This window comes from Megalobrama amblycephala, linkage group LG24 (genome assembly GCF_018812025.1).
Source record: "Megalobrama amblycephala isolate DHTTF-2021 linkage group LG24, ASM1881202v1, whole genome shotgun sequence".
Classification (NCBI taxonomy): domain Eukaryota; kingdom Metazoa; phylum Chordata; class Actinopteri; order Cypriniformes; family Xenocyprididae; genus Megalobrama; species Megalobrama amblycephala.
In genome coordinates this window covers 1,199,309-1,213,917 of record NC_063067.1, presented here as the reverse complement: position 1 = coordinate 1,213,917, position 14,609 = coordinate 1,199,309, and the positions used below count along the sequence as shown (strand labels likewise).

The 14,609-nt window shown below is 41.2% G+C and overlaps 1 protein-coding gene and 1 long non-coding RNA gene across 7 annotated transcripts in view; one reads left to right on the top strand and one right to left on the bottom strand.

Moving 5' to 3' along the window:
* LOC125260057 (alpha-2,8-sialyltransferase 8F-like) overlaps positions 1-13,198 on the top strand; it is a 39,656-nt gene extending 26,458 nt beyond the window's left edge. For 2 of the 6 annotated variants that reach the window (XM_048178197.1, XM_048178195.1), the window contains exon 7: positions 12,265-13,192. In XM_048178197.1, the coding sequence (XP_048034154.1) occupies positions 12,265-12,760 (496 nt within the window). In that variant the 3' untranslated portion in view covers positions 12,761-13,192. Of the gene's footprint in view, positions 1-12,264 lie in introns of all 6 variants that reach the window. The other 4 variants (XM_048178193.1, XM_048178198.1, XM_048178196.1 and 1 more) reach the window with 3 other exon arrangements.
* On the bottom strand, positions 8,324-9,968 carry LOC125260059. Its single transcript, XR_007182958.1, has 3 exons — positions 9,825-9,968; positions 8,826-8,909; positions 8,324-8,712 (listed from the first exon to the last, which is right to left on the bottom strand). It is a non-coding gene; the product is annotated as an uncharacterized LOC125260059 (long non-coding RNA).
* Positions 13,199-14,609: the final 1,411 nt, after the last annotated feature.

Here is a 14,609-nt window from a genome sequence, read left to right as displayed (position 1 = left end):
GCATTGTCGCGACTCGCGAGACATGCTCTCGCTGATATCTGATGCAAGGTGAGTTTGAGCCATAGACTGTAAAAAGTGGTTTGAGCGCACGCATCTAAACGAGAGCAAGGCCATTTGTGCTCGCGCATCACTTGGATGCGCTCTTGAAGCTTGCCATTAAAATATCGCCATAGAAACGGCCTTAAATAAACTATAAAAAAAGGGTTAAGATCGTGTCTGAAAGCTCCAATCGAATTTTTATTGGTTAAAATCAATGGAGAATATCTCGTACTTTTCCGTGGGTACTCCAGCCCCCGAGCACCCACGGGATCGGCGCCTATGCCGTGCTGATACAGGATGCATTGCATCATCTCAGTTCTTTGGAACTGGAATGATACATCCTGTATCATCCAAGTTCCAAAGAAACCACACCATGGAGGACACCCGCACGTCAAACCAGTGCCATAAAGAAAACCGCACAGAAAAGTGCAGCGCAAAGGAAAACCGGTTTCGTGAGCGCACGCTTGACTGAAACGCAGAATAAAATGAGCGTTTCAAATGATTTAGTAGGTTTGAGCATGAGAAATATGTGGCAAAGATAAAATAGGATTACAGCTGTCATTGATTTTTGTAATTGATTATATTTTTATTTTTGCACTACGTTATTTTATTTTGTAATTTATTATTTTTGTTTGCAAAACATTTTTTATTGCTCAATTTTTTTTTTTTTTTTTTTTTTTTTTTTTTTTTTGCAAAACTTTATTTTTGTGCAAAACTTTAAGGCATTAATTTGACTCCATATAAAACACGCTCTTTACTCAATTTGAGCTATAGGCTATATATATATATATATATATATATATATACTCGCTTCATTCGCGCGTGAAATTCGCTTCACTGTGGTGGCGAGTGTCCTTTTCTATTCGGTGGTGTGCTGGCCGCCCTTGTCAAAAAATCCTAAAGGATTCCAATAAGAAATCTGTACAGGATTCCAATAAGAATTTCTATCATATTTTGGAACCAATCCTATAGGATTCCATTAGGAACTATCTTATAGGATATTTATGTCTTGTCCTAAAATATTCCTAATGGATTCCTATAGGATTCTGTGAGAATTGTCTTATAAGACAATAAATAAATATCCTGTAGGATAATTTCTACAGGATTTTAATAGGATCCAATTGGGCCCCTATTCCTATTCAGGACTATATGTAAATTTGTATTTATTTATTTATTTATTTTTTAATCTTCTGTATCCTTAACTAACCAATGGTAGTTTTTGATTGTGTTTTACAGTTTACTTAAACACCTCAATGTAGACACTTTTCATTGTTCAATGCCTGTTGCATAACCTGCAGTCACATTATAAATGTCAGACGTGATTTGAAATGAGACAAATCAACAAATTCATGTTTTATTTTCATTAGTATTTTATTTAATTTAGTCTTCTTTCATAACTTGAACTATATTGAATGTATTACCTTTTTTTACTTCAAGAGAGTTTTAACTCAAATAACTTTTTTACTTTTACTGTAAGAGAGAAATAAACAGAACGCAAGTTTACAAAACATTACAATTATTGAGGAATGGTATTTGCCATATATGTACACAACAAAACTCCTCAAGGCTGAGCCTAAAACTAGTTCTTGTTTTCTATTACAAAGGTGTTTGTATGATATATATACAGGGGTTAAATTGCGCCGGGGCCGTCCGGGGCTGAGCCCCGGCACATGGGCTTAGGGCTCGTCATACGCTTGTCCGGGACTGCGGGACAAGTGGATTTTTTGATGTGAAAGATAATTTTACTTGCCTGACCAGATAAGTAGCTTGATTAAAATGTCAAAAACAACCATAACACGAGAATGATTTATTTAGCTTAAGTGGCGATTGAGAGTGGATATTAATATATGTAATGTAAGTTACATTGGCGGTGATATTGCGCTGTTGAGACTCACGTAACCTCTTGAGGAGAATTCAAAACAAATAAGCTCTGCTCACACAAAGAAACTCAGTTATCATGTTGCAATAAAAATTTCATATGTGGGGTTTTTATAGCTAGCTATTTATGACATATGATCACATATCACCTCGGTTGAAATTGACACTAATTTTATACAAGAGTTCAATAAACAAGTAGATAATTGTCAGACACAGACGAGGACACAGATGAGGTAAGTGCAACAGTGTTTATTGACAGAGGTTTCAGACACAGGTGATGACACAGGTAGAGAATCTTGACACGTAGAACAGACAATAGGTATAACAATGATAACTTTCCTTGGCAGATGACGATGAAGACACAGATGATGACGGGGAACTCAGGACTGGAGATGAAGACAACAGGTAGGTACAAAGTTCAGGTAAGACGAGGTCGAGTGACGTGTAGGGATCGGTGCAAGACCAGACAATGCGTGAACGGGACTGGTGTGCTTATATGTGGCTCTGGTGATGATGCACAGGTGTTCAGTATTCCGGTGATTGTGAACGAGTGGGCGTGGCGTAAGTGTCCGTGTCTGAAGGTGCCGGTTGTGTAGCCGTGACAGTACCCCCTCCTCCACGGGCGGCTCCTGACGGCTGGGAACGACGGCGGCGACGGGGTCTACCACGGCTTCGAGGAGCGGGACAGTCGGGATGTTCCTGGTGGAAATCGGTGAGTAGACTGGGGTCAAGGATATCCTGGCGGTTGACCCAGCATCGCTCCTCTGGGCCGTAGTTCTCCCAGTCCACTAGGTACTCCAGTTGGGACCCACGTCGCCGCGAGTCAAGGATAGCTCTCACCCGGTAGATGTTGGTGTCTTCATCGATGGCAGGAGGAGGAGGTACGGCATCATCACCAGGCTCTGTGGAAGGAGGAGACAAAGGGTCAGTGAAGGGTTTGAGAAGTGAAACATGGAAGGATGGTGAGATGCGGTACTGTGCTGGGAGTTGGAGACGGTAGGTCACTTCATTCAGCTGCCTCTCGATGGTGAATGGTCCGATGTACCGGGGACTCAGCTTACAGGCAAGGCAGCCGGAGGCGGATGTCCCGAGTGGAGAGCCAAACTTGTTGTCCTGGTTGATATTGAGGAGTGGGTCGTCGGCGGGCGTCAGCTTGCTCCTTGTGCCTCCGGACTGCCTGCTGGAGGTGCACGTGAGCTGAGTCCCAGACCCTCTCGCTCTGTCGGAACCAGTGATCTACCGCTGGGATCTCCGAGGGCTCACCCGACCATGGAAACAAGGGAGGTTGGTATCCTAACACACACTGGAACGGGGTGAGCCCTGTGGTGGACTGCTGGAGGGAATTCTGGGCGTATTCGGCCCAGGGCAGATACTGGCTCCAACAGTCCTGGTTACGGTGACAGTAGACCCTCAGGAACCTCCCGATTTCCTGGATTTTCCGCTCAGTCTGGCCGTTGGTCTGAGGGTGGTATCCTGACGAGAGGCTGACGGATACCCCTAGGAGGCGGAAGAATGCGGTCCAGACCCGGGAGATGAACTGTGGTCCGCGGTCAGAAACGATGTCTTCAGGTAAACCGAAGTGGCGGAAGACGTTGTGAAAGAGTGCCTCTGCCGTTTCGAAGGCCGTTGGTAGTCCTTTGAGAGGAATGAGCTTACAGGATTTCGAGAATCTATCCACCACAACGAGTATACAGGTGAATCCTTGAGAGGAAGGAAGATCTGTCATAAAGTCTATTCCAATGTGGGTCCAGGGTCGTTCTGGGATGGGCAGAGGCACAAGCTTTCCTTCAGGCAATCTCCTAGGGGTATCCGCGATGGCACAGACTGAGCAGCCCCTGATGTACTGGGAGATGTCCTGAGGCATGGATGGCCACCAATAACGTTGTTGAAGGAGCGAGAGGGTCCTTCTCCTGCCTGGGTGTCCAGAGCCCGGAGATGAGTGAGCTAAGTCCAAGAGGGTGATCCGGTGATGAGGTGGAACGTACAATCTACCCTCTGGACCTCCCGGCGGAGCAGGTTGGAGAAGGTTCTCTTGTTGGATCTGTTGGTTGATGGTCCATTGGATAGGGCTTACGATCATGGCTGGAGGGAGGATAGGTTCTGGAGTTTCAGGATCGGGATCTGCTTGATGAAGACGAGATAGAGCATCAGCACGGTTGTTCTGATTTCCTGGACGGTAGGTGACTTTGAAGTTGAATCTGGTGAAGAATAAGGCCCATCGGGCTTGGCGATGGTTGAGTCTTTTTGCGTCTCGTAGATATTCAAGGTTGCGGTGGTCAGTGATGACTTCAAACGGTTCCTTTGCTCCCTCCAGCCAATTGTCGCCACTCCTCCAATGCGAGCTTGATCGCCAGGAGCTCACGATTGCCAATGTCGTAATTCTGCTCCGCCGGGGATAGCTTCTTGGAATAGAAGGCGCATGGATGGAGTCGTGGAGGATCCCCCTGCCGCTGGGACAGTACCGCTCCGACCCCGGTGGAAGAGGCATCTACCTCGACGATGAACTGACGGTTTGGATCGGGATGGACCAGGATCGGAGCGGACTTGAAGGCGAGTTTCAACTGATGGAAGGCGTTCGTGGCCGTGGGGTTCCAGGACAGAGACTTGGGCCGGTTACGGAGAAGAGAGGTGAGTGGTGAACTGAGCATGCTGTAGTTGTTAATGAAACGGCGGTAGAAATTAGCAAAGCCCAGGAACCTCTGAAGCTCCTTGATGGTGTTGGGTTGCTTCCAGTGAGTGATGGCTTCCACCTTCCCCTGGTCCATCTTCACACCATTGGAATCGATGACATAACCCAGGAACTGGACTGAGGAGGTGTGGAATTCGCATTTTTCCAGTTTAAGGTAGAGTTGGTGTTCACGGAGCTTCTGGAGGACGAGTTTGACATGGTTCACATGGTCTTCATAACGATGAGAATAGATGAGAATGTCATCGATATATACAATGACGAACTTGTTCAGGTAATCTCGGAAAACTTCATTCATATAATTCTGGAACACAGACGGACTATTGGACAATCCATACGGCATCACCTGATATTCGTAGTGCCCGGACGGGGTGATGAACGCTGTCTTCCACTCGTCCCCCTTCCGTATGCGAATCAGGTTGTAGGCACTCCTCAAGTCCAGTTTTGAGAAAATGGTGGCTCCACGTAATTGTTCCAGGGCAGCAGGGACCAGAGGAAGGGGATAGCTGAACTTAACGGTCTGTGAATTGAGATGGCGATAGTCAATACACGGCCGCAAGCCTCCGTCCTTCTTGGCCACGAAGAAGAAACTCGACGCGGCAGGGGAAGTCGATGGTCGTATGAACTCCTGCTGAAGAGCTTCTTGGACGTACTCCTCCATGGCCTTCTGCTCCGGGATGGACAATGGGTATACTCTTCCCTTTGGTAATGTAGCCCCAGGCAGGAGGTCGATGGCGCAGTCCCATGGCCGATGAGGTGGAAGTTGGGTTGCCAACCGCTTACTGAAGACATCCTGGAACGCCCGATAAGCTGGAGGAATGGTTACTTGGACTTGGGTTTCTGGACTTTCGACTGAGGTAGATTGGATCGGCAGTGGTGGTTTTCTGGATGAAGAAGATGATTGAAGAACTCTTACTGGTAAGGTAATGCAGTTTTCATGGCAGTTCTTACCCCACTTGAGGATTTCACCATTTGACCAATGGATGTACGGTTGGTGTTGGTTTAACCATGGGCGTCCCAGGATAATGTCAGCGGTTGACTCCTCCAGCACCATAAATGTGATGTCCTCCACATGCAAGTGACCGACGCGAAGGATGAGTGTGGGGGAGAAGTAACGGACATGACCTCGGCCCAGCGGTTTTCCCTGTATGGTAGTAATTTTCAGGTCGACGGGGCTACGTTGGCGTTTGGCATTCAGTTGATTGAGGGTTTGTTGGCTGATGAAGTTCCCCGCCGACCCGGAGTCAATGAGGGCTTGTACTGAAACAGAAGATTGACAATGTCTTAGGTTCACCCAGGTCTTAGTTAAACGTGCTGTTTGAGGTGGTAATTGAATGGTACTCACCGCTGGACGAGGAGGCCGAACTGGACAGGTGGGTAGTTGATGTCCATCTCCCCCACAATACAGGCACAACCGTAAGTTGAATGCGGCGTTGTCGTTCTGAGGTGGTGAGATGGTAAGTGTCAACTTGCATGGGTTCAGGTGCTGGAGGCGCGGCAGATGGTGAGACAGGCGGAGGATTTACAGCGGGAGCGGTGTGACTGCAAGCAGCAAGACGTTGGGAGACCCGGATAGTTTTTTGGATCAAACTCTCTAATCCCAGGGAATCTTCATATACTACGATCAGTTGTTGAACTTCTTCGCGCAATCCATGGCGAAAAGCTGTGAGGAGAGCGGTTTCATTCCAGCCGCTGATATAGGCGAGGGTGCGGAAGCGCACAGCATATGAACTTACGGTCTCGTTCCCTTCTTGACGAATGTTGAATAACTGATCGTGAATGGATAAGTCAGCTGTCTGCTGGCCGAAGACTTCCTTTAACTGGGAACAGAATGAGGACACGGAACCAAGGATCGCAGAATTTGCTTCCCATAATGATTGGGCCCATTGTAGGGCTTTACCTGATAGTAGATTGATGATGAATGCCACCCGGCTTCTTTCGGTGGTGAATAGATGGTTATTGGCTTCCATGTAAAGGGAGCATTGTAGTAGGAACCCGCTGCAATCCTCCGCCGCGCCGCTGTATGTCGCTGGTTTGGCCATGGGACTCGCAGGGGCAGCTGAAGAAGTGAGCGGTGGAGTAGGTGTTGATGATGACGGTGCGGTGGTTGTGGTATTTTGAAGGAGTGAGGACCGTACAGCGTTGACCAGTGCCAGGAAGGGATCCGTGGTGCGGTCCCCGCCTGTGCCTGAAGAGCTCTGCATCAGGTCTGGTCTTCTGTCAGACACAGACGAGGACACAGATGAGGTAAGTGCAACAGTGTTTATTGACAGAGGTTTCAGACACAGGTGATGACACAGGTAGAGAATCTTGACACGTAGAACAGACAATAGGTATAACGATGATAACTTTCCTTGGCAGATGACGATGAAGACACAGATGATGACGGGGAACTCAGGACTGGAGATGAAGACAACAGGTAGGTACAAAGTTCAGGTAAGACGAGGTCGAGTGACGTGTAGGGATCGGTGCAAGACCAGACAATGCGTGAACGGGACTGGTGTGCTTATATGTGGCTCTGGTGATGATGCACAGGTGTTCAGTATTCCGGTGATTGTGAACGAGTGGGCGTGGCGTAAGTGTCCGTGTCTGAAGGTGCCGGTTGTGTAGCCGTGACAATAATATTAATGACTTACATTTTGGGAGCAATATTGCCTGTTTTTTGTTCTATTGTAGCGGCGAAAATAGTTCCAAACAAAGCAGAACCAGCGCATCTCTCAGCTACTCTCAGGCGTTTTGAATGATTCAGCGTTCTGAACGAATCGGTTGAGTGAAGATTCAATGTCCCAATCATATACAACTGCTTCATTATTGATTCAGCCTTTTGAATGAATCATTTGAATAAATGAATCAGTGGCTCACTCATTAAGACGGTCACTTGCCGCCATCTACTGGTGGTTTAATTTCATGTTTAAAAGTATAAATTTCCCACCAACATTTCTTATTTGCATATTCAAAAATATTTAAAGAATTTTATATCATTATTGAATTCAGTTGTACTTTTTCAATGTAAATTATTTAATTTGGTAACAGCCTTATAGTGTCTTACTATTTTAATTTATCAAATGTAAGAATTTGAAATAAAAGATTAAACATAAATGTAATTAGATTGTGGGGGAATGCCCTTAATAAAATACCCCCAGGGTAAATAACATAAATATGCAGATTTAAATATGTCACTGCTGATAAAACAGTGATGAGAATGTTGCTTGTTTCAGAATAAATTATATTTACAACACACAAAAAAAATCCTATTTTTTCCAGGCAAGCTACTTTTTTACGCTGTCAAGTAAATGATTTAGTTGTCCAAGGGACAAGCATAAAACAAGGCTTAATGTCAAGCACTGTATTTTGTATTTAGATTCTCTCCTTTAATGGTAGCATCACTCTTATATTTGATACTGACACAAAGCACAGGCCTACAGAAAGATTTTATTGTCATCAGATGTATATTTGCACAATACCAGCATCTATAGAATGATTTTGATCAGCATTTTAGTGTTCACTGCAACTCATTATATTTTAGTTTGTCAATTGATATGATTTTGTAGTCTTGGCATACACATGCACCCCTGAAACCAGAGCCCCCCCCAACGTAAAAAATCCCAATTTAACCCCTGTAATATTATATTTATATATATAATTTATATATATCATTTTATATATATATATATATATATATATATATATATATATATATATATATATATATATATATAATATCATGAAACCGCCATAATCTTTAAAAAGAAAAAAAGAAAGAAAAAAAAGTAATACAGATTTTTGCTCAAACTGTCCAGCATTAATTGAATATTTACACTATATACAAAATCAGGACAGAAGTGGATGAAAATGAACAAAAGTGCAAATGGCAATGTGTCTCCAAACTCCCAGTGATCGGATCGACCAAAACACATCATGTGTAAACAGGGTCATAATTACAATCTTACATACACATTAAACACTTTTACATACCAGAGGAGTTTTCCATCGTAATGAAACTCAAACATGATAACTTTGAGGGCATCATGATGATATATTCTTCACTGCTCGAGTCTCCTCAGCAGAAAATCCCCTTTATCAAACTCAGTACAGCTGAACACCTCTCCCTACATAACAACAGAGAAGAAAAATCATCACTGTAAATAACATCAACCTGAGAAAGCTTTATTAAACAAATTAATTTCACTTTAACTTACAGCTATCAAACCATTTAACTAACCTTTAAAAGCATTGATGCATCTGTCTTCTGAAGTGATATCTGTATGTAATGGCTTGGGCTTTCAGACATTATTTGATGTGTCTGCTGTCATATAAAAAAAAAACCCTCAATAAGTTTAAATTTGCCATTATTCAGCAAGTTTGTTTTCAGTATAAATGTTAAGACTGACAGTTCTATTGGTACGGAGTGTATTAACAAGTTAACAAGAACACATCTTGAACTCTTTAGTTGCTTAATCTCTTTAAACCAAGCTAATAGTAGTAATATTTAACAGAACCCACACGAAAAAAATAATATCATTATTTTTAGTAAATACTCTAGTGTTTTTTAAACATATGGTAAAGTTACTACAGTAACTTGAACGAATTTGTTGTGGTAATTCTATAGAGGATTTAGTAAATCTACTATAGTAATATAAGCAAATTACTTTACCCAATACTGTACTAAGTTTTTTACAACTATAGGGTTCAATACACCACAGTTTACTGTAGTAAAAACTAAAGTATACTACAATATATTCTTTATTACAGTTTATCAGTTCAATATAGTTAATACTACAATATGTTGTAGTGTAGTAAATGATATATTATGCTACAGTATCCTACAAATAATATAGTTTACTACAGTATTTCTTCATGTGGGCAGCATGTCAGGATACTGTACTGGGCGGGAAACCCCTCCCTTTCACAGATTGTAGTCATGACAACGCAATATTATGACGGCTACTTGCAAGACAATTTTATGTTACAGATACAATTATATTGATGACAAAAAACAAGTTAAAACTAACTGACAAGCATCTCTGATTCCCTCCTGACAATCTGTTAACAGAATGACAATCACTGTCAGTAAGCAGCTAGCGCACGATGCTAATGGTGCTAATAACGGACCGTTAGCATCGCGCTAGCTGCTTTCTGAATGTAAACGATCAGCGAGGAGACTACAAAACATGCACAAACTGAACATGCAGTTAAACTGACGAATAAACATTAGTCTTACCTTTCGTATAATAGTTACTTCAAACAGGTCCAAATCATAGATGTCTTCTCAGCTACAGTTTCCATTCGGTCCAACAGGAAATGATTATGACGCATCACTAACGTTACTTAAACTGACTGATAACAACTTTCAAATGACTTTCATCACTCTGCATTTATATATTTAATTTATGATTGATAAATTATATATATATATATATATATATATATATATATATATATATATATATATATAAATGTATTTTTAATAATTAGAAAACTGTATTAACATATAAATTAATACAGTTTGACAAAACCAGAAATTAGGAGGTCTCCCGGCTGTCAGCCAATCAAATGCCTCGATTCCAAACAGGAGGGGAGGGGGTGCAGTACCACAGAACCACCTACGGGGGCGCTGTCTCGATACACAGCTTATACACAAAATCAGGTAATTGTGAACTATGGGGATATGAGCAGAAATTTTGAATTTGCACTTCTACATTGTCTGAATAATGAGGACACCGGCCCTGTCCTCGCAATACAAAATGTCCCTCTAGTGTGGTGTGTATTCATATGAAATGACCTCATAAATCACAAAAAAAAAAAAAAACATACACACAATGTTACTCTAAAAAAGTAAAAAATAATTCATTAATTAATAAGTAGAATAAAAAAATATCACAGGACAAAGTAGAATTCCATTAAATAAAATCGCAATGTCCAATAAGATTTTAAAGGACATGAAATTCTATTAAAATAAATCTGAATATTCAATGGGATTATGAGAATACAGTAGGTCCTATAGGACAAAGTGAAAATCCATTCAAATAAATCTGATTGTTCAATAGTATAATGAGAATCCAATAAGATTCTACAAGACAAAGTGAAATTCCATTAAAATCTTTCATAATGTCCAATAGGATTTCAAGAATCCATTAAGATCCTACAGGACAAAATAAAATTCCATTAAAATCTTTCAGAATGTCCAATAGGATTCCAAGAATCCAATAAGATCCTAAAGGATAAAATGAAATTCCATTAGGATTTTTTGACAAGGGGCGGGAAGGCAACATTAAGAAAAAGGACGTTATGTCTGGACAAGCTGGTGAGGAAGGCGGGCTTTGTCGTGGGCACAGAGCTGGACAGCCTAACAACTGCGGCAGAGGGACGGGCGCTGAGCAAACTCCTGTCAATCATGGACAATCCATTGCTTCCACTGCACAGCATCATCTCAAGGCAGAGGAGCGACTTTAGTGACAGGTTGCTGTCACCACCCTGCTCCACAGACGGACTGAGGAGGTCGTTCCTTCCTCATGCCATGCGGCTTTTTAACTCCACTCAAGGCGGACATTTGTCACTGATCTGAACTGTACTATACACCGTACATTAGGTAGCATAACATTTTGATTTGCACAGGACTTCTTAATTTTTTTTTAATTTAAATTTATTATTTTTATACTTTAGTATCATTGTATGCTGTATACTGCTGGAATTTGTGAATTTCCAACTGGGATAAATAAAGTAGCCTAACAAATCTAACTAACTAACTGCTAGCATAACATTTGCTAGCAGACATTTCAGATGATTAAGGAAAGATACCAAATAATCACAGAGGCATACAAATTAACAAGTACTTAAGGTAGACTGTAGGTAATGTTAATAAACCAATATGTTGTGTTTGAGTTTTTATTATATTGGCTAACTGACCAGAAACAGAGATTTCGCTGTCCTCTTCAGATGCTCTTATGTGCCCGCGGTTGCCATGGTAACTCAACTGCCACCAGTATTAGGCTAATGAAGTTTTAGCGGTTTTCTAAATATTTAACCTTTACACGTACTTTGTTGTCATACATTTTTATAAAATCATTTTATTGCAAAGTAAAAGTGTCTCACCTCAGAAAAACGAACTTTGTCAGACGCAGTTGTCGTGATCAGTAGGCCTATCTGCTGTCAGATAAAATTTTGTCAGGCCATATTTTAATTTTATTATTCTAATGTTTTTTTGTTTTGTTTTTTTTTTCATAAATTGTTATGAAATAAAGTCTATCACTTTCCTGACCTGTCAGACGTTATGCTGCGTAGGTGGAGGCGCTCCGATAGGCTATTTAAAGAGCATATCTTAGTGAATAATCAGTTTTATCTTAAATGATTTTAATTTTATGACCGATGTTTTAATTACACATTTTAAACAGCAAATTCTGGTAATCAGAACATTAAAAGAATTATAATTTGATGGTAATGAAATTCTGGACCTTTGTTGCGGTTACGTCGTGAAATTACCAAAGTATTTCGAGTATATATGTAAATTCTTAGTTATCTTATAACCTTAGGAGACCGTAGCTACTGACGACGTTGTGAGCTGGTAATGATTGTTATAAAGCAAAGTATAGCCTAGCAAAAAATAAGCTGGTATGATCATCTGTTCTGTCAGTAAGTGTTTCTTAAAAACTTTCTGTCTGTAGATTCAAAAACCTGGAGAAGAATCCGGATCCGTTGTTGGAGAAGGTCAGTGTGTACGGAAACGCCTCCCTCATTATGCCAGCCTTTGCCTACACGTTCTGCACGTCACAGTCAATCAAAACTCTCAAAGTCCTCCAGCCAATCAGACCTCAGCAGCCGGTGGTGTTCTTCAGCCCCTCTTACTTGCGGACGCTGGACCGCTTCTGGAAGGGGCGTGGCCTGCAGGAGGTGCGGCTCTCCACGGGGTTTATGTTAATCAGCACGGCGCTGGAACTGTGTGAGCACGTGCACGTTTACGGATTCTGGCCGTTCGGCAGCGACCTGCAGGAGCGTCCGGTTCCGTACCATTATTACGACCAGCTGAAGCCGCACCGCTACATGCACAAGATGCCGGAGGAGTTTGTGCGACTACTGCAGCTCCACAGCCAGGGGGCGCTGACACTACACCTGCAGCCCTGCGCCTCACACCATGACACGATGAACACTGAGTATTTGTGATGGTCATCTTTTGATTGACTGTATTTATTTTCATTTAGGTATATTTATGAGAGAGCGCGCACACACTCAGATATGTAAATATGGGATATTACAGACTTTTACTGTTTCTAAAAACAACTAAAACTATAACATGCTTAAACTTTTATGAACCAGGTGTACCTTTAAAGATGGCGCAAGGAAAGTTTTGTCAGATTTTGGAGAAAAATATTTATTTCGTCATGTGATTTTACTCAATTTTGGTGTAAATTGGTGATATTAAATAAATTATTTAGCCGTTTCATGTAGGCTTATTTGATAAGAGAGGGAGAACATGAGGGAACATGAATATAGATAAACTTAACACACACACACACACACACACAGTAGCAAATCACCACTGTATAAATCAATTCATTTTAAGTCAAGTCAAGTCAAGTCAAATTTATTTATATAGCGCTTTTACAATTGGTAATTGTTTCAAAGCAGCTTTACATATTAGAAGCACAGAAAAAAAGGGAAGTGGTTAAAAATAAGCTGTACAAACAAGCGTGGTAATATGTAACATATACAAGATGGTGCTACATTAAGCCAATGTCGGCTGACTCCCAGGGGTGGAAAAAACCCCCTAGGAGAAAACCCAGCGTGGGAAAAAAGTCCTAGGAGGGAAAAAACCCCTTGGAAGATATATATAATATATGTAAATGGATATGGAGATCAAAATCTGAATTATACATTTTTATTATAGAGATTAAAAATAGATTATATATATATATTTGTAAGCGGATACGGGGATTTAAAAATCTATGCAATCTATTGATATTTTGTTTTTAATTTCCAATGTACACAAGCAAGATCATATCTAGTACCACATTACCATGTGATATGATTTGAATATAGTAAAGTGTAATTTATTCCTGTGATCAAAGCTGAATTTTCAGCATCATTACTCCAGTCTTCAGTGTCACTTGATCGTTCAGAAATCATTCTAATATGATGATTTGATGCTCAAGAAACATTTCTTGTTTACACGCTCTTGCGTTACACTTAAAGGGATAGTTCACCCAAAATTGTTCTTATGCTGTATGTCCTACGCCTTCCCTATTCTACTTACAGAAAAAACTGGCGCTGCGTTCGTTCCGTAAGTAGAATAGGGAAGAAGTAGGACATACAGCGTAAGCTTTTTGAAGAATGCGGAAACCGGAAGCACGTTCAAGGCGATATTTTGTGTTTATAAAGCATATACAGCTGTATTTTTTTCAAAAATGACAGATCGTTTCTCTAGATAAGACCCTTATTTCTCATCTGGTATCATTTAAAGCTCTTTGAAACTGTAATTTTGACCTTCAACTGTCTGGAGGCCAGTGAAGTCCACTATAATGAGAATAATCCTGGAATGTTTTCATCAAAAACCTTAATTTCTTTTTGACTGAAGAAAGAAAGACATGAACTCAGGAAAAGTTCATTTAAAAGTGTACTAATCCTTTAACTAATGATTTGCAAATTGTGTTATGACTTTATTTGTTGAGGCACATGACTATTAACTAATTGTTAAGTAATATATGGATATATGGATTTCAATTTCCAACCATCTACAACTGTGAATCCTCTGTACCAGATGAACTGCTGCATCCAGAACCTTGTTGTTCATGGCACAGGAAAGTGTCAGGTTAAGCTTGAGGCACTGCTATTTCATAACACTGTGTCTATACCGGACAAAGAGAATATAACCCATTATAATCAGTGATAGTGATGCTACACTGGATGCGGCACAAGGCAACACTACACAACAAAACGTCACTTCTGTTATGAAGGAAAAATGGACTTGCGATGGATTTGCAATATCCAGTGTAAACGGCTGTTGCGGCATGAC